This window comes from Gymnodraco acuticeps, unplaced genomic scaffold (assembly GCF_902827175.1).
Source record: "Gymnodraco acuticeps unplaced genomic scaffold, fGymAcu1.1, whole genome shotgun sequence".
NCBI classification, from domain to species: Eukaryota; Metazoa; Chordata; class Actinopteri; order Perciformes; family Bathydraconidae; genus Gymnodraco; species Gymnodraco acuticeps.
In genome coordinates, this window is record NW_022989937.1 from 404,906 (window position 1) to 426,096 (window position 21,191).

A 21,191-nucleotide genomic window follows, 5' to 3' on the forward strand; every position below is an offset into this window, starting at 1 on the left:
TAAAAAGCTGAATGTAAGAATGTGCACACAAAAAAGACACAATAAGATCAAATATAATACAAATATTGATATTAACATACAGTGGGGCAAAAAAGTATTTTGTCAGCCACCAATTGTGCAAGTTCTCCCACTTAAAAAGATGAGAGAGGCCTGTCATTTTCATCCTAGGTACACTTCAACTATGAGAGACAGAATGGGGGGAAAGAATCCAGGAAATCACATTGTAGGATTTGTAATGAATTAATTGGTAAATTCCTCGGTAAAATAAGTATTTGGTCACCTACAAACAAACAAGATTTCTGGCTCTCACAGACCTGTAACTTCTTCTTTAAGAGCCTCCTCTGTCCTCCACTCGTTAACTGTATTAATGGCACCTCTTTGAACTCGTTATCAGTATAAAAGACACCTGTCCACAACCTCAAACAGTCACACTCCAAACTCCACTATGGCCAAGACCAAAGAGCTGTCAAAGGACACCAGAAACAAAAATGTAGACCTGCACCAGGCTGGGAAGACTGAATCTGCAATAGGTAAGCAGCTTGGTGTGAAGAAATCAACTGTGGGAGCAATTATTAGAAAATGGAAGACATACAAGACCACTGATAATCTCCCTCGATCTGGGGCTCCACGCAAGATCTCACCCCGTGGGGTCAAAATGATCACAAGAACGGTGAGCAAAAATCCCAGAACCACACGGGGGGACCTAGTCAATGACCTGCAGAGAGCTGGGACCAAAGTAACAAAGGCTACCATCAGTAACACACTACGCCGCCAGGGACTCAAATCCTGCAGTGCCAGACGTGTCCCCCTGCTTAAGCCAGTACATGTCCAGGCCCGTCTGAAGTTTGCTAGAGAGCATTTAGATGATCCAGAAGAGGATTGGGAGAATGTCATATGGTCAGATGAAACCTAAATAGAACTTTTTGGTAAAAACTCAACTAGACGTGTTTGGAGGAGAAAGAATGCTGAGTTGCATCCAAAGAACACCATACCTACTGTGAAACATGGGGGTGGAAACATCATGCTTTGGGGCTGTTTTTCTGCAAAGGGACCAGGACGACTGATCCGTGTAAAGGAAAGAATGAATGGGGCCATGTATCGTGAGATTTTGAGTGACAACCTCCTTCCATCAGCAAGGGCATTGAAGATGAAACGTGGCTGGGTCTTTCAGCATGACAATGATCCCAAACACACCGCCCGGGCAACGAAGGAGTGGCTTCGTAAGAAGCATTTCAAGGTCCTGGAGTGGCCTAGCCAGTCTCCAGATCTCAACCCCATAGAAAATCTTTGGAGGGAGTTGAAAGTCCGTGTTGCCCAGCGACAGCCCCAAAACATCACTGCTCTAGAGGAGATCTGCATGGAGGAATGGGCTAAAATACCAGCAACAGTGTGTGAAAACCTTGTGGAGACTTACAGAAAACGTTTGACCTCTGTCATTGCCAACAAAGGGTATATAACAAAGTATTGAGATGAACTTTTGTTATTGACCAAATACTTATTTTCCACCATAATTTGCAAATAAATTCTTTAAAAATCAGACAATGTGATTTTCTGGATTTTTTTTTTTTTTTCTCATTTTGTTTCTCATAGTTGAGGTGTACCTAGGATGAAAATTACAGGCCTCTCATATTTTTAAGTGGGAGAACTTGCACAATTGGTGGCTGACTAAATACTTTTTTGCCCCACTGTATATAAAAAAAGATAAAGTAAAAATGTTCACATTGTACTACCATATATAATATGTATTACAATATATAATGTAGTTTATTATTATTGAGTAATTAATACAACATTATTCTATTATTTAGAACATACAACAAATATTGATCTTAGGTGGAGAGCTTACAGGACTGTTTGAGTTGCTCGTCAGCCTTCTGGGGATAAATGGGGTGCCATGTGTAGTCGATGATGAGCAGGAAGTTGGGTACACTCCAACAATCCACCCAGCCGGCTCTGGTGTGAGGAAGAGAAAACACACTGAGTACACAGACATAACGCTGAGTTTATCATCCTTTCACAGTGGATTTTACAGCCCATCGTTCGCTTTATGAACCGTTCCCTTCAAGGACTTACAGTAGAGGCGAGAGACAGTAAATGTGTTTCGCCTGAGTGCAGCGGTCCAGACAGAGTCGATCCTCCCCTCCCCGGGGGGTAAGTGGGCCTCTCACAGCGTTACATCAGTAGAGTCTTGCTCTGAACTATACATAATAAATGATCTGAATCGATGTTGAGTCATCCTGTACAGACTGCACTGCACGATGTATTGCGCTACCCCACCAGCAAAGGTTAATCAGCATCTCTTCGAACTCTCCCTGACCTTTATGCTAAGGCTGAGTTAAAAGGGATGCAGATTCAGGGCAGGGTGCGGCTATGGCTAAAGGAAAACATAGTCATCTATGAATAGGAGGGTCAGTGGTTCAATTCCCAGCCCCTGTAGTCAATATGTCAAAGCGTCTTTGGGCAGAATACTAAACCCAAATTGCTCCTGTAGGCATGTCCACAATATTGAAGTGTATCTAAATCCTACCTACCTACCTGCCTGAAACTCTACTTACCAAACGTCCTTCCTGCCCAACTGTCATCATATCTACCTACCTACCTGATACCTAATTTCCTTCCTAGCTACCAGTGATCCTACCTAACTTCCTCTACTACAAAATGTTATATTTATCTGAAGAAGAACAATAATAGAAGAGTTTAGCCGTATTGCCAAGCTCTACTACTGAACCCATTACAAGCTTTTTTTAGGCTACTGTTTTTGTCGCATTTAGTGATGCGTCATCTGCATAGAGGGCTTTTCAAACTACACAAATATCCAGATGTATACGTTTTCTGATTGTTTTAACAGTCTGGATCAATGCTCCCTTACTTAAGGGTGGGTATTGAGAACCAGTAGCGGAAAAATCCATAAGCTGTTGTGTTGCGTTATGGTTGGTGAGAAACACACTGCTCGTGTGATGAAGGTGCATGAATCATTTTGAAAAACTGTTTTAAAATTCTTTAACATCTTTGGATGTAATGTCTTGAATTGTCTTCACATAATAAAGGCTTTGAATGGAAAAAGGCTGTAGTGAAAAGGACAGGGGTTACACCTCTTATAAAATAATAATATTATACAGGCTATTAATCCGTGGACAGCAACTGCTGAACCACATAAAAAGTGAAGGTTAGTGGTACATTCACTTTATCTCACCACCTACTACCTCTGCAACATTTCCTTTATACCCGATGTGAGTCAGTGTTACGATGATGACTCATCCTGCTCTTTGAGAACGCACTTGCTGTTAGCCCACAACTTAACAGAGATAATTCCCAGGTTGAACTCACTCTGCGTGGGTGATGTTCCTCCAGCGGGACTTGCTTGGTTTGGGAGGGGGGGCGCTGTGGTGTTCCCCCGGCATGAACATGTCTGGGGGCAGCTTAACGTTCTGGTAGTCTTTGGCCAGGGTGAGGAGGGGGCAGCGGCTCGGATGGCACTCTGGCAGGGACAGCCGCATGTCTGTATCCTCGGCCTGAGGAGGGCAACGCACATCATATCATCAAATCAAATTTTATTTAAATAGGTCTTTTGATACTGAAATAAAAACACTTCAAACCAACCAAAGTCTGAGAAGCTGTTCCACAACCGTGGTATTGCTTTAAGTATGATAAAAAGGCCAGCAGCAGAAGACCTGAGAGTTTTAAAGGGTTCGTAGGTTCAAAGTTGATAAATACCAAGGCATAAGACCATTAAAAGCTTTACAAAACTATTAAATTGCTCTCAAATAAATGGTATACACACCCACATAGTTAACGATTTCACAACTATGAGTCCGTAGAAATACTGTACATCTTGATGTCAAAAATCAGCTTTTAACTAACTGTGGTGGAATATAACTAAGTACATTTGCTCAAGTACTGTCCTTGAGTACAATATTGAGCTACTTGTAATCAAGATTAAATTCAGAATTCTCAGTAAAAAGTAATAACTGTGGCCCTGACCCTCTTCCTTAAATGATTAAAAAGGTTAATATATATAATACAAATTAATTCAAATAAATCCCACATTTACCAGCCGTAACATAAAAAAATCTTCCAATAAATATAATAAAATAATATGTTTATTTTGATGCTTTTGTACTTTTATTTGAGTTACATTTTACACTGAAGTATTTATATTTGAACTTAAGTGCTTCTTCGACCTCTGCTTATCAGTATGAAAACACGAAAAAAAAGGAAACATTTTGGAACCAATCATGTTCACTGGGAGTGTGCCTCACCTGTAAGCTGAAGCGGGTGTTGCAGGTGGTTGGAACAAACTCGTTGAAAGCCAAAGTGAAGTCTATATTGAGCGTCTCGCCACACGCTGCTAGGTACACTATGGGAGATCAATAATGATGTTGATTAGTCTGCAATGCACCGGGATTAAGCTGAGTACATACAGTGTGTGCAAGTATCCTGTAAGCGTCCGGTGCTAGAGAGGCATTAACTCATCGATTGCTTTCATGGCAGGATGTGAATTATTTTGTATTTGTTGCCTTAGGGCTAATGCTAATGCTTAAAAACATAACAAAGACTAAAATACATATACACATACATTTGGGATGGAAAAAAAAACACTTAAAGGTCTCATGTCATGGCCATTTCTACTGATCGTGATCATAATTCCATTGTTGAGGTCTACTAGAATACATTTATATTGTTCAATGTTCTGCGAGGCTCCACTAGCACCCACACCCCCCCCCAACGCGGCGCACCTACAGTGTAAGCGCGTCACAGAGAGAGAGTGTGTGCGTGTGCGTGCGTGCGTGCGTGCGTGTGTGTGTGTGTGTGTGAGGAGCTCCACGGATTGGTCTGGGACTGTACCCAGGAAGAAAAAGAGAAATGTCCAACGAGGCGTTCTGGGGCAGCATAGACAGGTATTTTCTGTGTTAGAGTTGTACTTGCTACATGGTGTACTTTGAGGGTTTGTGACTCTGCAGACCGTTTACATGCAGAAAAAGCTACATAACACAAGGGGATGGGTAATAACCGGAAAAGCATGACATGGGACCTTTAAAACCAGCAGGACTCAACAAATGACTAAATAAAACCAGAACGATTAAATAATATATTTTAAAAAGAATAAAATAACAATAAATAACAATACAAAAATAATGCAATTATAATAAATACAATTCAATTATAATGTTTTGCCTTAGTGTGAAAGCTCATGCTAAACACGTCTATTAGGGTAGGTCTAGAACAGAGGTGCCCAGTACGTCGACCGCGGGGGCAATGCTGGTAGATCGCGAGTCATTCATAAAAAATAAATCCAGCTCCGTTAAAATAGACAAAACAGATCCCTCCTCCCTTGGCCTCCCTGCCACTTAATTCAGGAGTTTACTTGATTGACAGAAAAAGCAACCTATCGCTAACCAGTCTGTTAACACAGAATGCAAAGCGATACAAAATCAGTCGAGTGCCGGGAAAACTCAAATTAAGTTAAAGAGACAAACAAGAGACAAACAACAAAATGAGTGCGGGACCGAGCAAGAAGCTAAAGACAAACCACTTCCACCCAGAATGGGAGGAAGAATATTTTGTTGTGATGTCACATTCAAAGGTTATTTGCCTTATTTGTAAAGCAAGCGTCGCTCTGCCAAAGAAAGGTAACGTGGAGAGGCATTATCGGAGTGTTCACAAGGCATGACAGCGACTTCCCTCCGAGTAGCGAGTTGAGAAAGAGAAAGGTCATGTATTATTGCTACACAAATATTATCTCGCAATCTTAGTGTCGCCAACTCGTTTCTAACATGCAAAAACACAAACAAATGCGTCTATGGTCGGTGTATTTTTGATCTTTCAGACAAGATCTCTCTCTCCCCCGTCTGTGTGCGAGGGGGCGGGGCAGTTTACACACACGCGGCTGCTACATGCAGCAACACACGGCGGGGATGGTGGAGAGAAGCGCTCCAAGGTGTGGTTAAATGGTTAAATGTTACCCGTCTTGAGGTGGACAATGCTCGTTGCCAATAGTGTTCAGCATGTGAGGGCGGGGTAACACGAGCAATGTGTCAAACATTTAGCAAAAGTGCACCACATCCAGACGGAGGAATGCACCGGGTTCCACTGTCTTTCTAGTAGCCCTGTAGCCCCCCCATCCACGAGTAACGTTTCCACGTCAGGTGTTATGTATGCTAGCAGCAACACACGGAGTTAACTCAATGATACAAACATGGGTTAATGATTAGAGGTAACTGAGTTATTTATTTTGTTAAAGTTTCAGCTATTCTGTTTACAATTCTGCCATCAGATTATTTAATACGATTTTTTAAAACATTGTTGTTTCTTTTGATGTGAAATATTATTTATTTTATTTAAATAAAAAGCAATGTTAATTTTGTTCACAATTTGTTAAGTTAATTTAATAATATATATATTTTTGAATCAAGTATTCATCTTTATTGTCTTCATTGTTAGTTTCCACATGCCTAAAACAACCTCAAGCTAAATCTAAAAGTTGATGGCTAAACAAGAGCGTTTGAGAAATTGTGCAAGCCATACAGGAATAGTCCGAATAGTCGATTAATCGTTTCATTAATCGATAGATTAATGAGTCGTTTGTTGCAGCCCTATTATCCCATGTATAAATAAAACGTGTTATTCAGCAACCCTTGCAATTTGGGATTATATTTTTGGTTGGTAGACCTCGGTGAGCTGGTCATTTCAAAAGTAGCTCACCAGCCCAAAAAATTGTGGGCACCCCTGCTCTAGAGTAACAATGTGTGTCACTCAATAACGTTTGGATTTAAACCTGTCAATTATATGAGATAATATGTCAAAGGGGAGAGACATTGAGCACTTTAGGACCGCACAATGTATTATTGCAGCACCGGCATACAAATGGTAATCTTCAGACTTTATAAGACATCCTTGTTTGGTACAGATCCTATCAAAAAATTCAATGACAATTACAATTATCAGTCAAATTCATTGCAGTTAACCCAATAGCCCTAGTGTATTTGACTTAAAAATGGTTAAATTATTGTGGTAATGGAGCCCAAATGTGCTCATTTTGGAGTTCATTCATGTATTTTGTGCCTCTACTCTGACATGAGTCTCTTTTTGCTCTGCTTTTCTTCATTGGCACAGAATGATCTTCACCACATATGTCTCTATAATGAGCCAATGTTTTCTGGTGCGAGTCAACATGTTTGCGCATTGTCACAGAAATATGTTGCAGATGATAAGAGCTTTGCACGCATTAGGCCCCTCACTGTATAAACAAGAGATGTATCTTCCTCCAACAGGGAATGCATTTCTGTCTTACTCATTGTACTTTTATAATGTGTACCGCATGACGTATTTGATTAAAGATGAAATATGTCATGCTTTTTTTCACCGGCTGCTCATTACATTGGTAATAAACACACGTTTTGAGTACAAATATTGATCTACAGGGAGGATGTGGCTCAGTGGGGTAGTGCGCTGATCTGGTTCAATCCCCACTGCAGTCAGCATGTCGTTGTGTCCTTGGCAAAACACTTCACCCCAAATTGCTCTTGTCAGGATTGCCAACATTATTGAGTGTATGTCTCTTTGGGTAAAAGCGCTTAACAAGTGACATACTCTACCAATTCTCTTTTTGGTTAGGGTTGCATTCAGCTAGTTAAGATACAAGTGAATACATGCTGATGTTGCATCTAGAAGAGCATCTTCCTCACCATTCTCCTGCTGCTTGGTGGAACAGTCCACCCAGTTGTGCTGGTTTGCCGCCCAGATCATCTCAAACTGGTGGAAAAGCACCTTGAACTTCCAGGAGTACGGCACAAAGGAGTAGATGTCTGGGGCGCTGTCGCTCGCCCAGTCCTGGATCAAATCTGAAAAGAAAGAAAGAAGACTGAAGATGCGAAACAAGGAGAGATGCACTGATTGGGATTTATTCTCAGATATAGCCAAAATAAATGAGACTGTCTCTGACTATTGCCACACGCCAGGTTATCTACTTAGGGATTTTCTCGATACCGATTAGCGAATTTATTAGACCAACATTTGAGAAATATATATTACATTAGAATTACAAAACATTGTAATTAATTCCCATGCATGCCGCAGGAATGTTATAACAAATATTCACCTGATTAATGATTTGTTTCGGCATTGTGTAGTTTAATCTTATTCTTTACAAATACTGTGTAGAGAATTACAATCATTCGGATTCTTCTTTCATGGTTATTTTCATAACTTGTAATTGTGTGTACATATAGGACACAATTAAAAGATGTGAAATTTGACCATCAAAATGCTCAGTGCTTAATGCTGTAGCGTCATTGGCTGAGGCAGTTTGCTGCAGGACTCACCTGTGAAGAAGTTTTTCTGGGCGTAGATGAAGTGGTAGGTGGCCTTGTACACCTCGATCTCACACTGCCACGACTGAGGCATGTTCCACACCCGAGGGTAGCTGGCTATGACATGAAACTGCAGTAAAAAGGAGAAATGAAGGACACGATTTCACGTGAAGCTTTGGATATGCAGAATCAGAACCAGGTTTATTGCATAGTAGGTCCGGGGTCCTTTATTATATACTTTCACATTATCATATTTTTCCTATGGCAGTTATTATCTTTTCTAATCCAATAACATCTATCTTTGGGGGAATGTTTCCTTTTACGATGGAAGGGTCTTAGGATAGAGGGTGTTGTATGCTGTACAAACTGCAAAGCTCCCTGAGACAAATGCATAGTTTGTGATATTGGGCTCTATATATATATATATATATATATATATATACACACAATGGTATTGATTGATATACATACAAGGAATTTGCTTTGATACATTATCATGCATACATAGAGTTAACATTCTAAGAGAAATTATACCGTAAAAATAAGGAAATAAGAAACATCAAGCACACACAAAAGGAAAAAATAAAAATGGATTTGCATTAACGGGCAGCTATTGTAATGATCTACCAAAGGGTCATTGGCCTGATCCCACCCTGTGCAGTTAACACGTTGAAGTGATCTTGGGCAGAATGTGAGTCAGGGTTAGATCAACTAAAGTCGATTGAGAAGTCAAAAATCCACTAAAAGTGTACTTACAGCCAGCATCTCGGCCTCCAGCAGAGTCCTGTACTGCATGCTGCTGGTGGTGTCCACGTGCAGCAGCTGCCCTTTGATGGTAGGAGAGTAGCCTGGGGGGGAGGAGAGGCACACAAAAGAACAGCCATCAATTCTCAAAACCCAAAGCTAGGGCTCTGCTTTTACAAATAATGCAATATACCGGCACAAAAACGACATTTCTGCAGACAGACGAAATCACTGACTGATGACTGATACCCTATTTTGAGCTCAGTGCGATACATTATTTACATTCCTCACAACTATAGGCATTTAAAAACTTGAATGGTTCCCGAGGTCAGCTGTTTCACTCTGGATTGACTGTGGAGTTATATTACAAATGGTTTTACTTGATGTTGAGTCTGTATTACTGTATAAGAGGGGGAACACTTCAGGATGACATTTAGCTCCTTAAGCCACAAGGTGAAGAAAGTGCTACACTACACACACTCTGGAGTCTTGGGTAGAAAAGTTGAGTGACTTTAGAAAGTGTGTGTGTGGTTTAAAGTGATTGAAGAGCAATGGAGACTCGGAAAAAGACAATTCTTCGTAGTTTCTACAATTTGACCGTGTTCAAATTTCAATAATTGCCTCCTAATGAAAATGTAGCACAATGTGTAGCGCTTTTTTTACAGCCAGGTAGTTTACACTGTGATTGGGGTTAAAATGATTACCTGTACATTTGAATTAGTGGGACTATAGCTCATGGGTAAATAGGCAAATACCAATCAGAGGGAACTAAACTCCAAATGATTCCCATTGGTATGTCTGAAGTGTTTGTTAATCAATTTGGATACAATGGCTTTGTTGTGATTGGTCAACCACTTAGAGATGTCCTGCCCCTTGGCCTATCATGGTTAATATGTTGGACTCCTTTGTTTCAGTAACATAGCAACATCACTCTTTAACATTCGCACTTCTATTGGCTAGTGCTCCAACATATTGTACGTGGTAGGTTAAGGGGCGGGACCTCTCTAAGGTGGTTGATTTATCACAGAGCTGGCCAGCTAACCAATCAGAGCAGACTGGGCTCTGGTTTCAGACAGAGGGTGAAAAGAGGTGCTGCAGCACAGGCAGGATGAGAAAAATAAAGAGCTTTTTGAACATTAAAGCATGGAGACATGTCACAGTAGAGACACTAAATAAAAATATGAACCTAAACATTTGCATTAAATGCATTCTCTAATGTTTTTTGTGAAGCAATTTGAATTTCCTTGTTGTTTAAATGAGCAATTTAAATAAGATTGTGGGAACTGATACACGTGGTGACATTTTAGTGTACTCGTTTTTTTTTTTTATTACGCTTACCATTGTCTCTGACAGTCATGGGGATGTTGACTTCCAGGTAAGAGCCTGCGCCTACATTCACATGGATGGCGTTGGTTTCCTAGCAACAGGGATGAAGACAGAGCAAGGGGAGAGAAAGAGAAAAAAGAACAGTCACACAGGCTGTCAATTCTTTACTGACACACTCCCTTAAGAATAAAACCCAAAGTCTCCGAATCTGAACTCAAACATGTGGTGATAACATGAGCATCAAGCCATCTCATGTTTATATTCAACAGGCATTTGTGCTGATGTTTAGTATGCATTTCACACACTCAGCCTGGTGAAAAGCCAAGCACTGCCCGGGAATGAACATTTGAGAAAGCATAAAACATAAACCGATATCGACGGCTGGAACATGACGAGGCATGGAGGAAATGGAGAAAGAGAAAGAAAGATCCAAAGAGAGAGGAGTCACCCTGTTTTTGGTGAAGAGCAGATCGATGGTGGCGTCAGCGATGATGTTCATGCGCAGCTCGAAGGCCTGGATCTGCCTGGGTTTGCCCGGCTCGGCATCCTCGGTCACTTTCATGGCCTGGTAGTCAGCTGGCAGGAAGAACTTCCACAGACAGTCCCTGAGGAGAGGGGGAGCTCATTTAAATGCAACACCATCTCTGTACACCCTAAAAGTTGGAGTCTCAAATCTGCCATGCTAGAGAGAATCATCAGATCCCGACCACAGACATTTTGGATATACCATAACATTACTACATTTTGGAATTTGAAACACAAAGTTTTGCCAATATTGCTAGGATATAATTTCCCTATCAATTACATGGTGCGAGAATGACTGAAGAAAATCTCAATCTGAGGGATGGGTATCTTGTAAATGTCCCTCGGTACTGGAAAAAAAAAAAACGACAGGCTGAGCATGATGCTTACGCTTATTACATGGCTACTTACAAAATTGATTAACGATTTGACTCACAATTCTGTGATGAATATTTCATTTCAAACCATTTATGCAGGTGAATCCCATTAAGATCATTGATCTCTTTTTCAAGGGTGACCTGCTGCAAGTAGGTTCCACATGAATACATATAAACAGAAAACAACAGAAAAACAAAAAGGACATCATGCAGCATATTTACAGCAACTACAGTTTACATAGCTAGTGACATTTACAGGTTCCAACACTTTCCGATTGGATAGCATCTATCCTTGCTTTAAAAACATTTAGTGAAACCAAATTGCTCAGCTTCCATTCCTTTTGCAGACTGTTCCAAGACAGAGGAGCTGCGCATCTAAAAGCTATCTTCCCTAAGACAGTCCTAGCACTTGGCACATTTAATAAAACCACAGCATTCGATCTCAGGCAGTAGCCACTTACAATTTGCCGTGAGATCAGTGAGCAGATATAAGATGGAAGTCTCCCTAACATGGCTTTGTATATAAAAATGTACCAGTGACTGAGCCTCCGTACGGTTAGTGAAGGCAAACCTGCCCTTGCATACAGGGTACAGTGATGAGTAAGTGCTTTACAGTTTGTGACAAATCTCAGGGCACTGTGATAGGCGGCATCTAACTTGACCAGGCAATTGGCAGGTGCATTCATATAGATCAGATCACCATAGTCCAGCACAGGTCAAAAGGTCACAGAGACTAGCCTTTTCCTGGCTTCAAAAGAGAAACAGGACTTGTTTCTGAAAAAGAAACCTAGTCTAACCCTCAGCTTTTTAAGCAGGTTATTGACATAAAGTTTAAAAGAGAGACAGTCATCAAGCCAGATACCTAGGTATTTATAACAGGCAACCACTTCAAGTTTTATTCCTTGCAATATCTAAAAACAGGCTCTGGTGCCTTTTTAGCTTTTGTAAAGAGCATTACCTTGGTTTTATCAACATTTAATATAAGCTTAAGTTCAGCAAGCTGAGTCTGAATAATGTTAAAAACAGCCTGTCATTTAACACCAGCCTCCTTAATGGAGGGACCTGCACAATACATCACGGTATCATCAGCATAAAAATGTAAAGTAGCTTCATCCACATTTTCACCTAAACTGTTGATGTAGATGGAGAATAAAAGTGGACCTAAAACAGAACCTTGCGGAACACCATTAGCAATGTTTAACCACTCAGAAGACAGCCCATCAAAGTGAACACATTGGGACCTTTCAGAGAGGTAGTTCACAAACCACCCCACTGCATGGCTGGATATGCCAATACTGACCAGCCTCTGCTTCAAAATGCGATGATCGACGGGATCAAACGCTTTGGAAAGGTCAATAAATAGAGCTGCACAACTCTGCTTTTTGTCTAAAATACTCGTAATATCATTCACCACTTTCATTGTGGCAGTGATGGTGCTATGTTGCTTTCTGCAGCCTGACTGATGTTTAGACAGGATGTCATTTTTACATAAAAACCCCTTTACTTGTTCACTCACTAGGCGTTCAAGAACCTTAGCCATAACTGACAATTTAGAGATTGGCCTATAGTTATTTAATAAGGTGGCCTCCCCTCCTTTTAGTAAAGGCAGGACATAAGCTGACTTCCATACTTTTGGAATTGTATTTGTGCTGAGGGACAATATATGATTGTATCTATTTAAAAATGTGTTCTTTTTGCTTCCTCTAAGAGAAAAGAGTCAGCCCAGCGCTTAACCACGAGTGGAAGTATTACAAGAGCAACGTTAATTAAAATACTGTCAGCCCTGATCGAGGTTTACTGTAACGTGTTCCCTATAGTGTTTACTTCCTGTCTGAGTTCTTCTGCTGTTCCCTATAGTGTTTACTTCCTGTCTGACTTCTTCTGCTGTTCCCTTAACTGTTCACTTACGAATGATTTATCTGAGTCTCTTAACCTCTTTCCTTCTCGTGCTTTCTTGTTCAGGTTTCTCTATATTCTATTCTATTACTTTTCCACAAAAGGTATTCTATGGTGTTTTCTAATGGAGGACAACGAATGTGTTTTTTTTACGACAACTGACATTGTTGTCAATGTCAGTTATTTCTGTGGATTGATACAGTATGACAGCACATAGTCCCTTGATCAAATGGCCTTAGCACTGGTCTGCTTTCAATAAATAACAGAGTATGTGCATGATCATTACTCACCTCTGACGATCAGCCCAGGGGCCGTAGTTAAAGTCTGTTCCTTTTCCACAGACGATGTCCAGACCCCAACATGGAGGAAGGTCCTGAAGCTTATCGCCCTCACTGCACGTTTCTGCCTCCTCCACCCCCTCCTGCTCCACTGGCACCAGACCTGCACACACACATGTAAGCATTACATTATCGTGAGAACAATTACTAAACAAAAAATGCAAAACTCTACAAAATGATCTTGTAAGGACTTAAATAAATTCAACTTCTGTTAGCACTGAAGTGTAGAGTGTTGTTCCATAGCCAAAAAGAGAACTATCAACATCTGTCACTGATCGGAAGCGGTAACTTTGACTCATTTACTTTTGACTTTGTTTTGTGAGTGTGTGCCTGAGCTTACCGGGTTCATCCTGGTAGTAGTAGATGTCGACATCGTTGGACTGCATGACAACAAAGCCTTCACCCATCAGTCTGGGAGGTCTAGAGGAGAAATCAAGATCTTAGTTACAGACTATATGCAGAGATTAGGAATGCATCCAAAGCAGGGTCACAGCAGGGTCACAGGGTCACAGGGTCACAGCAGGTAAGCACCCAACGAATCAATGACATATTCATTCCACATTCAATCAGAAAAGTAATACTTTATTTAACCATTTTAGAATGGAATAAAAAATACTCAAATATATAAATATAAGAAATTAAAGTAAGAATAAATGATAAAAAGACAAATTAAATAAAGATATTTATAAAAAGAAGAAGTTCAAGTAAGAAGTGTATAACAACATTAAAATAAAATGGAATAAAAATGTATATAAACAAAATAAGTTAAAGTAAGAGGTAAGTCAAATCAAAATATATATATTTGATTAAAATTAAATAAATAATAAAATAGTAAAAACTCAAATGTAAAATATATTTGTAGAAATAGAAGAAGTTAAAGTAAGAATGTTTAATAAAAAGATTAAAAAAAATAATATTGATATCAAATGAATGTAAAGAAAATACTGTAGGTTCTGGCACCATGATATAAATGCAGTGTCTGTTCTCTTGGATATGTCTGCTTCCTTTCTGTGGACAGCTTGAAGACTCATCAAGGTCTGCTGGAGGTTAAAGTCTCTGCTGGCTCCCGCAGGCTGCAGCCAGGTTTCAATAGAGAGTGGCTCCTTAATCACAGAGGCTAAAGGCAATTTTACTCTCCATGTCCTTTCATTAAGCTCAAGTGCAGATAATGGATTCCCTGCTTCTAATGCAACACCGTTAAAGCTGCCAGGTTTGTCAAGAGAAAAGGAGTGCCTATCAAAACATACTGCCAACAATGATCAGTTGCTCAATTTAGATATAGAGTATACAGCCTGATCTTTCATATAGATTTAGAAACTGTGCCACTCAGAATTGTTCCTTTGAATCCACAAATGTAACTTATTATAAATTATATAAATATTATTATTAAATTATTGAACATTTTACTTAAACCTCTTACTAAAACCCTTATTTTTAGCTATTCATTTATCTTACATTCTATAATGAAGCAACTGTCCATTCAACGTTTATTCTATCTTTCATTTCATGTTAATATAAGTGTTTTTGTTCCATTTTTGTTTTCTTTTTTTAATCCATTTTCTTTATTTTAATGGAGTATCTTTCCCCCCAGGTAAATAAAGTATTCCAATTTAATGTAGATTGAATATTTAATGTTGTTCTCAATATTTAATCGATTTATGATTTTATTATAAAACGTATCATGTACAAATTATTATGCATGAATTAAGGCTGTCAGTCGATTAAAATAGTTAATCGCGATTAATCGCAAATTAATCGCACATTTTTGATCTGTTTTAAATGTACCTTAGAGGAATATTTTTCAAGTTTTTAATACTCTTATCAACATATGAGTGGACAAATATGCGTTATGCTAATGTTTATTATCATTTGAACAATGACAAATATTCTCATGAATATTAAACACAACAACCTCTGAACATTACAAATATTCGCCTCAATTCAACCTGGAACCTCTCTCATACAATAATACAATACAAATGGTTGTGTGTGTGTGTGTGTGTGTGTGTGTGTGTGTGTGTGTGTGTGTGTGTGTGTGTGTGTGTGTGTGTGTGTGTGTGTGTGTGTGTGTGTGTGTGTGTGTGTGTGTGTGTGTGTGTGTGTGTGTGTGTGTGTGTGTGTGTGTGTGTGTGTGTGTGTGTGTGTGTGATGGATCGTTGGAGCTATGTGCAACTCAAAGCATATGCTCGAACGGGAGCTGCCTGGACGCTGCAATCATGTTGCACTATCCGTGCTGAGTGTGCTGACTTCTCGTACAATGTCCCACTGTCTGGCTTCCTGCATAAAGTCAAGTGCTCGGCGCAGTTGTGGCGAAATGTCGCCACAATGGCGTTAATTTTTTTTTGCGTTAACGTGTTATTAACGCGTTAACTTGACAGCCCTAGTATGAATACATGTATTTTATTTTATTTTCCATAACCTTTTATGTTTATATCCTTTTCCTTCTTTTAATTGATCTTTTATTTTATTTCATTCTTAAATGGACCTGCTGTTACAAAACCCTATTTCCCCCCTGGGTCATTTGGGTTTTTGCAATATCTTGTAGGAACAAGCCGGAAAAAGCATAGTCCTCTGCCAGTGTTAAGGACTGCCAGCATTCACAGAATAATTCATTTGACATAATGTTCTTATTTTCTTCAGTCTTTACGGTATGCTTTCAATTATTCTTGAGGCAAGAGCATCACCCATGAGCAGCTTTAACCCTTATGCATAAGTGGGTATTTGTTGACCCGGTGAGGTGGTTTTCTTAGAGTATCTTTGTAATTACATTTTTTTATCATTTCATATTCCAGCTATTCCTCAAAAAAACTTGTTTTGGATATCATGCCATTCACATTTTTTATTTACATTTTAAGAAATTGTAGTTTTTGTATTACTACCCCAAGCTTCCATCAGTGGGTCAAAAATGACCCGCATGCATTTTCTATGGAATCATATGGGAAAACGTTTTTTTGGAAAATGTAAAAAAAAAATCAAAAATTCAAAATAGTGAAAAATTAAATATTAAATATTTCTAGTGTGAACCAAAATGTAATATTAAATATTATACTAGTGATTTTTCTTAACCAAAATGGCATAAAAACACATTATTCTAATACGGGTCCTTTTTGACCCGCTTATTGAAGAGTGCAGTCACTCGTGCATCTAAGGGTTAAAACAGACAATGATGTAAAAAATAATGTTTTTGAAATCACATTGTAAAAATAAATAGTCTGCTCCTTTATTTAACCTCTTTGAATTATTGTCTGAAATTCATATAAAGCTTATACCAAACAGTAATGTCTCTTGAACTTGCATCCTTTTAAAAGAAAGGTGATTTGAATGATTATAAGTCAACTTAAATGTTTCTTTAATACAAAGCTACTTACTCATCGTTCTGCATGCCGAGGTAACGTGGACTGGGCACCAGCATGACGCGCACGTTCTCCAGCGAGCCTTTGACGATGTGCATGAACTGGTCCAGGTGGCTGGAGGGCGGCTTGGTGGCGTACGTCAGGAAGGCGTCCTCGAAGTTCACACACAGAGTCTGGGGGAGGTAGTGGTTTCCGAACGCCAGACGCCCCTACAGACAGCAGAGTCACTTGTTTTATTTCCATGTATAACCACTTGCTTTAATACGCCACGCTCTTAAAGGGATACTTTGGATGTTTTAAAGAGACTTCATTATTAGTTACTAAAAGTTCTTCCTCTTCTATCTTCAATTGTTCTCTTTAAATGTACTTTACCTTCTTATGTTTGTATAGATATAAGTCATCTATTTTGTCATTTCTTATGACTTATGTTTGTAAAAAAATGTTTAATCTTATATGTTTTTTTACGTTTTATTAATTAATATAGTATTTCTTTTATTCTTACATTTAGAAACTTGTAGAAACTAACCTGGGATCAATAAAGTACACAGATTTAATGTGGACTAAATATCTTTATTTGTATTTATTATTTTACTTGAACTTTTAATGTCTATATAAATATATTATCCCATTTTATATTTAATAAATGTTTCTTTCTTAAAATGCATTATGTTTATATGAATATTGCAAATGACAACTTTCTTATTTTTTTAATGAACCCATCGTTTATTTATTTGATTCTAAAAAGAATATACAGATTTAATGTGGAGAGAATATTTAATTATTCTTTCAATAATTAATTCATTTAAATGTATTTAATGTTATATTTGACGTTGAACTTTTTATTCTTGTTCATTTTTATAGTTAATTACACATTGTAATTAATTTGTTATGTTTTCTTCTTTAATTAAATTGCATATAAATTATTTTATTGCACATAATTAATTTAACTTTTGATGTTTCTATATACATATTTGTATTGTATTCATCTTTGATGTTATGAACTACTCTACATACACTATAACCAAACCCAATGTATCCACGGGACAGCCCCTCTTTAAAACAGCAGGAACGTCTTCTCTAAACTACATGCTTCCTTTCTTTGACCAGATTGCATGACTTATTAGTAGCGGGTACTTACAGTGCTGATGTTCACTTTGATGACAGGAATGAGGGAGCGCCATGATGATGTGTGGTCAGCGCTCTCTGCTTTGATGTCCACGCTACACGGGGGCGAGAAGAAGACGTTCATTCTCATGACAATGTCATGTTGCAGTCAGCACAATTCATCGGGCTGTTAGTGTGACGCGACAGCAGCAGCTCTCCTCAGTGCACACACTTCCCATGCATTTGATGAGAACAGAAAGAAACTGCGGGTCATCAAATCTCCCTCCATAAATCATGTCGGAGGAGAAATCGCTGATTCTTGCTTTTTGCAGTTTTGTTTACAATTTAAGTACGAGGATTATTGTGCTAAAATGAGGCCAGATTTACAGTATGACGTCTTTATAATGCTAAATAAAGACAACAGAAGCAAGACACTGTGACAAAAGCTAGCTCTTGTTAAACACCCCTTAACGTGACTTCTACCTAAGCTTCAAATCAGGGTTTGGTGTATAATGTTACCATCATTTCATAACTAAGACCATTTTATAAAAAAGGAGTAGAACATTAAATAGACTGAGAGTGATTGGCATTATATGTTGAAAAACTAACTTCAACTAGTTCCAAAAGATGGAAGGAATTTGCATGAAAAATGATAATTACCCAATACGTTAAAGTGGTCCTATTATGCTAACTTTCAGGTTCATATTTGTATGTTGTGCCTCCGCTGTGGCATGTTTCCATGCTTTAATGTTCCAAAAGGTCTTTATTTCTACCTGTCTAGCGTCTTGTTTCTATCCTCTCGTCCCTTCTCCTCTTCTTTTTTGGGCGTTATGAGTGTGGGGTCCAGTCCGAAGGTCTCCTGCAGTCGGGCGTAGAGGTCGGTGCGATTGTAGACGTGGAACTCGAAGCCGTTAACGGTCACGTAAAGCCGGGTCTCTGCCTTGGGGTCTGGAGAAAAGAAATAAGAAAGCAATCTTGTGATGATGTTTCCTTTCATGCTATGCTATAGCTAGTTCATGTTGGGTTGGGAGTCCAGAATGATGCTTCATTCAACAATATCATCATTACACATGATGAAGGAATCTTTTTTTATAAATCTAAGGAAAGCTTATCTAGTCTTAGGTCGCATTCACACCAGCCTTGTAAAGTCCGGTTGAATCGAACCCTGGTGCGTTTAGTTACAATGTAACAAACTGTCGTCTGGTGCGCACCAGAGAAGCAGACTATTAGGTGTGAATGCGACCTTAGAGAATTTTTGTTTTGGTTTTAATAATATTTTTATGCACACATATTTTATTTATCTAGGTTTTGGTTTTTCATCAATCAACCCTAGAAACTGTAAAAGCAGAAATAATCATTTGAATGTATTTATATAAGATATTGTATTACCATGCTGTTTCTGCTTTGGGTTAAACATTTTCCACCACCGAAATATGAGGAAGCCATCCTGTATCCTGTAACACGGGGAGAGAAATATCACATGTCAGTGAACAGCCTTTAAAATGATATTGGAGCAGAGGATCGGGGACAGTGAAGGCAGCACAGGTTACCTGATGGACATGTCCTGGTTGATGTAGTACACGTCTCTGAACATGACTTTCCCCGACAGCACGGAGAAGGAGAAGGAGCCTGTGGAGGAACAAACCCATGTGTTACATCACAACAAAAAGACTGGCAGTATAATCATTCCATTAAGTATTTCATTTATTGTGATAATATTGTAGTTCAATGTGTACATTTCACTTATTTTTGTTTACGGTTTCTATTAATCAGGGTTAACAGGGGCGCCAAAATATATTGGACATTTGTAATTTAACTTGTTTTTATTCAAATATTTTCATGTTTTTCAATTACTTATTTTATCTCATTCTTAAATGGAGCAACTGTCAGAGCGAAATTTCCCCCAGGATAAATAAAGTATTCTGATGTGATAACAGTACAGTAAATGTTTGGATTGGATCACAGTGGTGCCAACAAAGCAGCTAAATAAAATGTTAAACAAAAGTTATAATTAGTCGATTGTGCAAGCGCTGCTAAACAAAATATATAAACAGTGGAGGAGTTGCTGGGATATTTAATCACCTTGTCTAGCTTTCTTGCTGAGAAAGAAAGGATCTTAATGAGGATCTAATTGTTCAACAAAGTAGGTCAGAGTCTGTCACCAAGCAGCAACACAATTTCTCATCATTAATCTTTTTTGGCTCATAACATGTCTTTCTCTGTTTCAATTAGTGCAGGCCAAGAGAGAGACATCACCTGAGTGTTGAATCGCCCAGCTGACATCTTGCTGCTATTTCTGACTTGTCCTACTCTGACTGGATTTGTAACTCAGGGGCCCAATCCCAAACTGACCCCTACACCTTCCCACTCTATGATAGATAAGATGGAACTTTATTTATCCCCGTGCAAAAATGCAGGCGTTTATAGCTGCAACAGGATCAGAGTTAAAAACAGGATTCACACAAGGTAAAGATAAAATAGAATAAAAAGAAAATAATAATAAAAAAAGTGAACTCCATATATAGTCCTAAGCTAATTGAGGCTCTTCTTCGAAGGTGGAGGGTGTAAATACAGCAGCAAGACCCACTCTCGTCAGAAACAGGAATTCTCGTAAGATTTCATTTCATTTTCAAAATGGCCGACTTCCTGTTGGGTTTACAGTCCAATAGATATTTAACCCTAACCCCAATGTATTCCCTCCAATCTTCCTACATGCAGGAAAATCCTACATATAGGTGCTTCATTCTAGGTGGCGCTGTTGAGCCATTACACCGAACCAAAAAAGGAAGAGCATATTTTTAGAAAATGTTCAGGTACAGAAAACATGAGCTCTGGGATTATTTTTTAAAACTCTACTCGTTATTAAATCTGATGTTTATGACCTCCTTGGTTTTGCAACAGTCCCTGTGAATATAAAGCTTTACAATCAAATACCTCCAAAGCACCCTGGAAGTTAACTGGGATCTGAAGTAAATGTTGTAGTGGCTAAACGGTGGTACTACAACTTCCATGTCAGATCGTGTTGTAATTGGGCCCAAAAATACTTTTCCGATTGACTTACATTGTGGTAAAGATGTCTGTAAATCAGCAGAACTTTATTTTGCTGTTCACATAAATCAACATGCTAGAACAAACAATTTAATATACCTCGTTCAAATCAGTAGGTCCTACAAGTAAAATGTGCCAACAGTGGAATACTGAGTTATTTTCCCTCTCCATTTA

The 21,191-nt window shown here is 38.8% G+C and overlaps 1 protein-coding gene across 15 annotated transcripts in view; it reads right to left on the minus strand.

The window, feature by feature from the left end:
• kiaa1109 (KIAA1109 ortholog) overlaps nt 1-21,191 on the minus strand; it is a 153,708-nt gene that overhangs the window by 121,944 nt on the left and 10,573 nt on the right. For all 15 annotated transcript variants that reach the window (XM_034210023.1, XM_034210028.1, XM_034210026.1 and 12 more), the window contains exons 4-18: nt 19,520-19,598; nt 19,359-19,423; nt 18,743-18,917; nt 18,004-18,085; nt 16,881-17,074; nt 13,853-13,932; nt 13,465-13,615; nt 10,828-10,984; nt 10,392-10,470; nt 9,066-9,157; nt 8,322-8,439; nt 7,686-7,841; nt 4,260-4,357; nt 3,328-3,512; nt 1,847-1,953 (exon numbers count right to left, since the gene is read on the minus strand). In XM_034210023.1, coding sequence (XP_034065914.1) covers nt 1,847-1,953; nt 3,328-3,512; nt 4,260-4,357; nt 7,686-7,841; nt 8,322-8,439; nt 9,066-9,157; nt 10,392-10,470; nt 10,828-10,984; nt 13,465-13,615; nt 13,853-13,932; nt 16,881-17,074; nt 18,004-18,085; nt 18,743-18,917; nt 19,359-19,423; nt 19,520-19,598 — 1,818 coding nt within the window. The remainder of the gene's footprint in view (nt 1-1,846; nt 1,954-3,327; nt 3,513-4,259; nt 4,358-7,685; nt 7,842-8,321; nt 8,440-9,065; nt 9,158-10,391; nt 10,471-10,827; nt 10,985-13,464; nt 13,616-13,852; nt 13,933-16,880; nt 17,075-18,003; nt 18,086-18,742; nt 18,918-19,358; nt 19,424-19,519; nt 19,599-21,191) is intronic.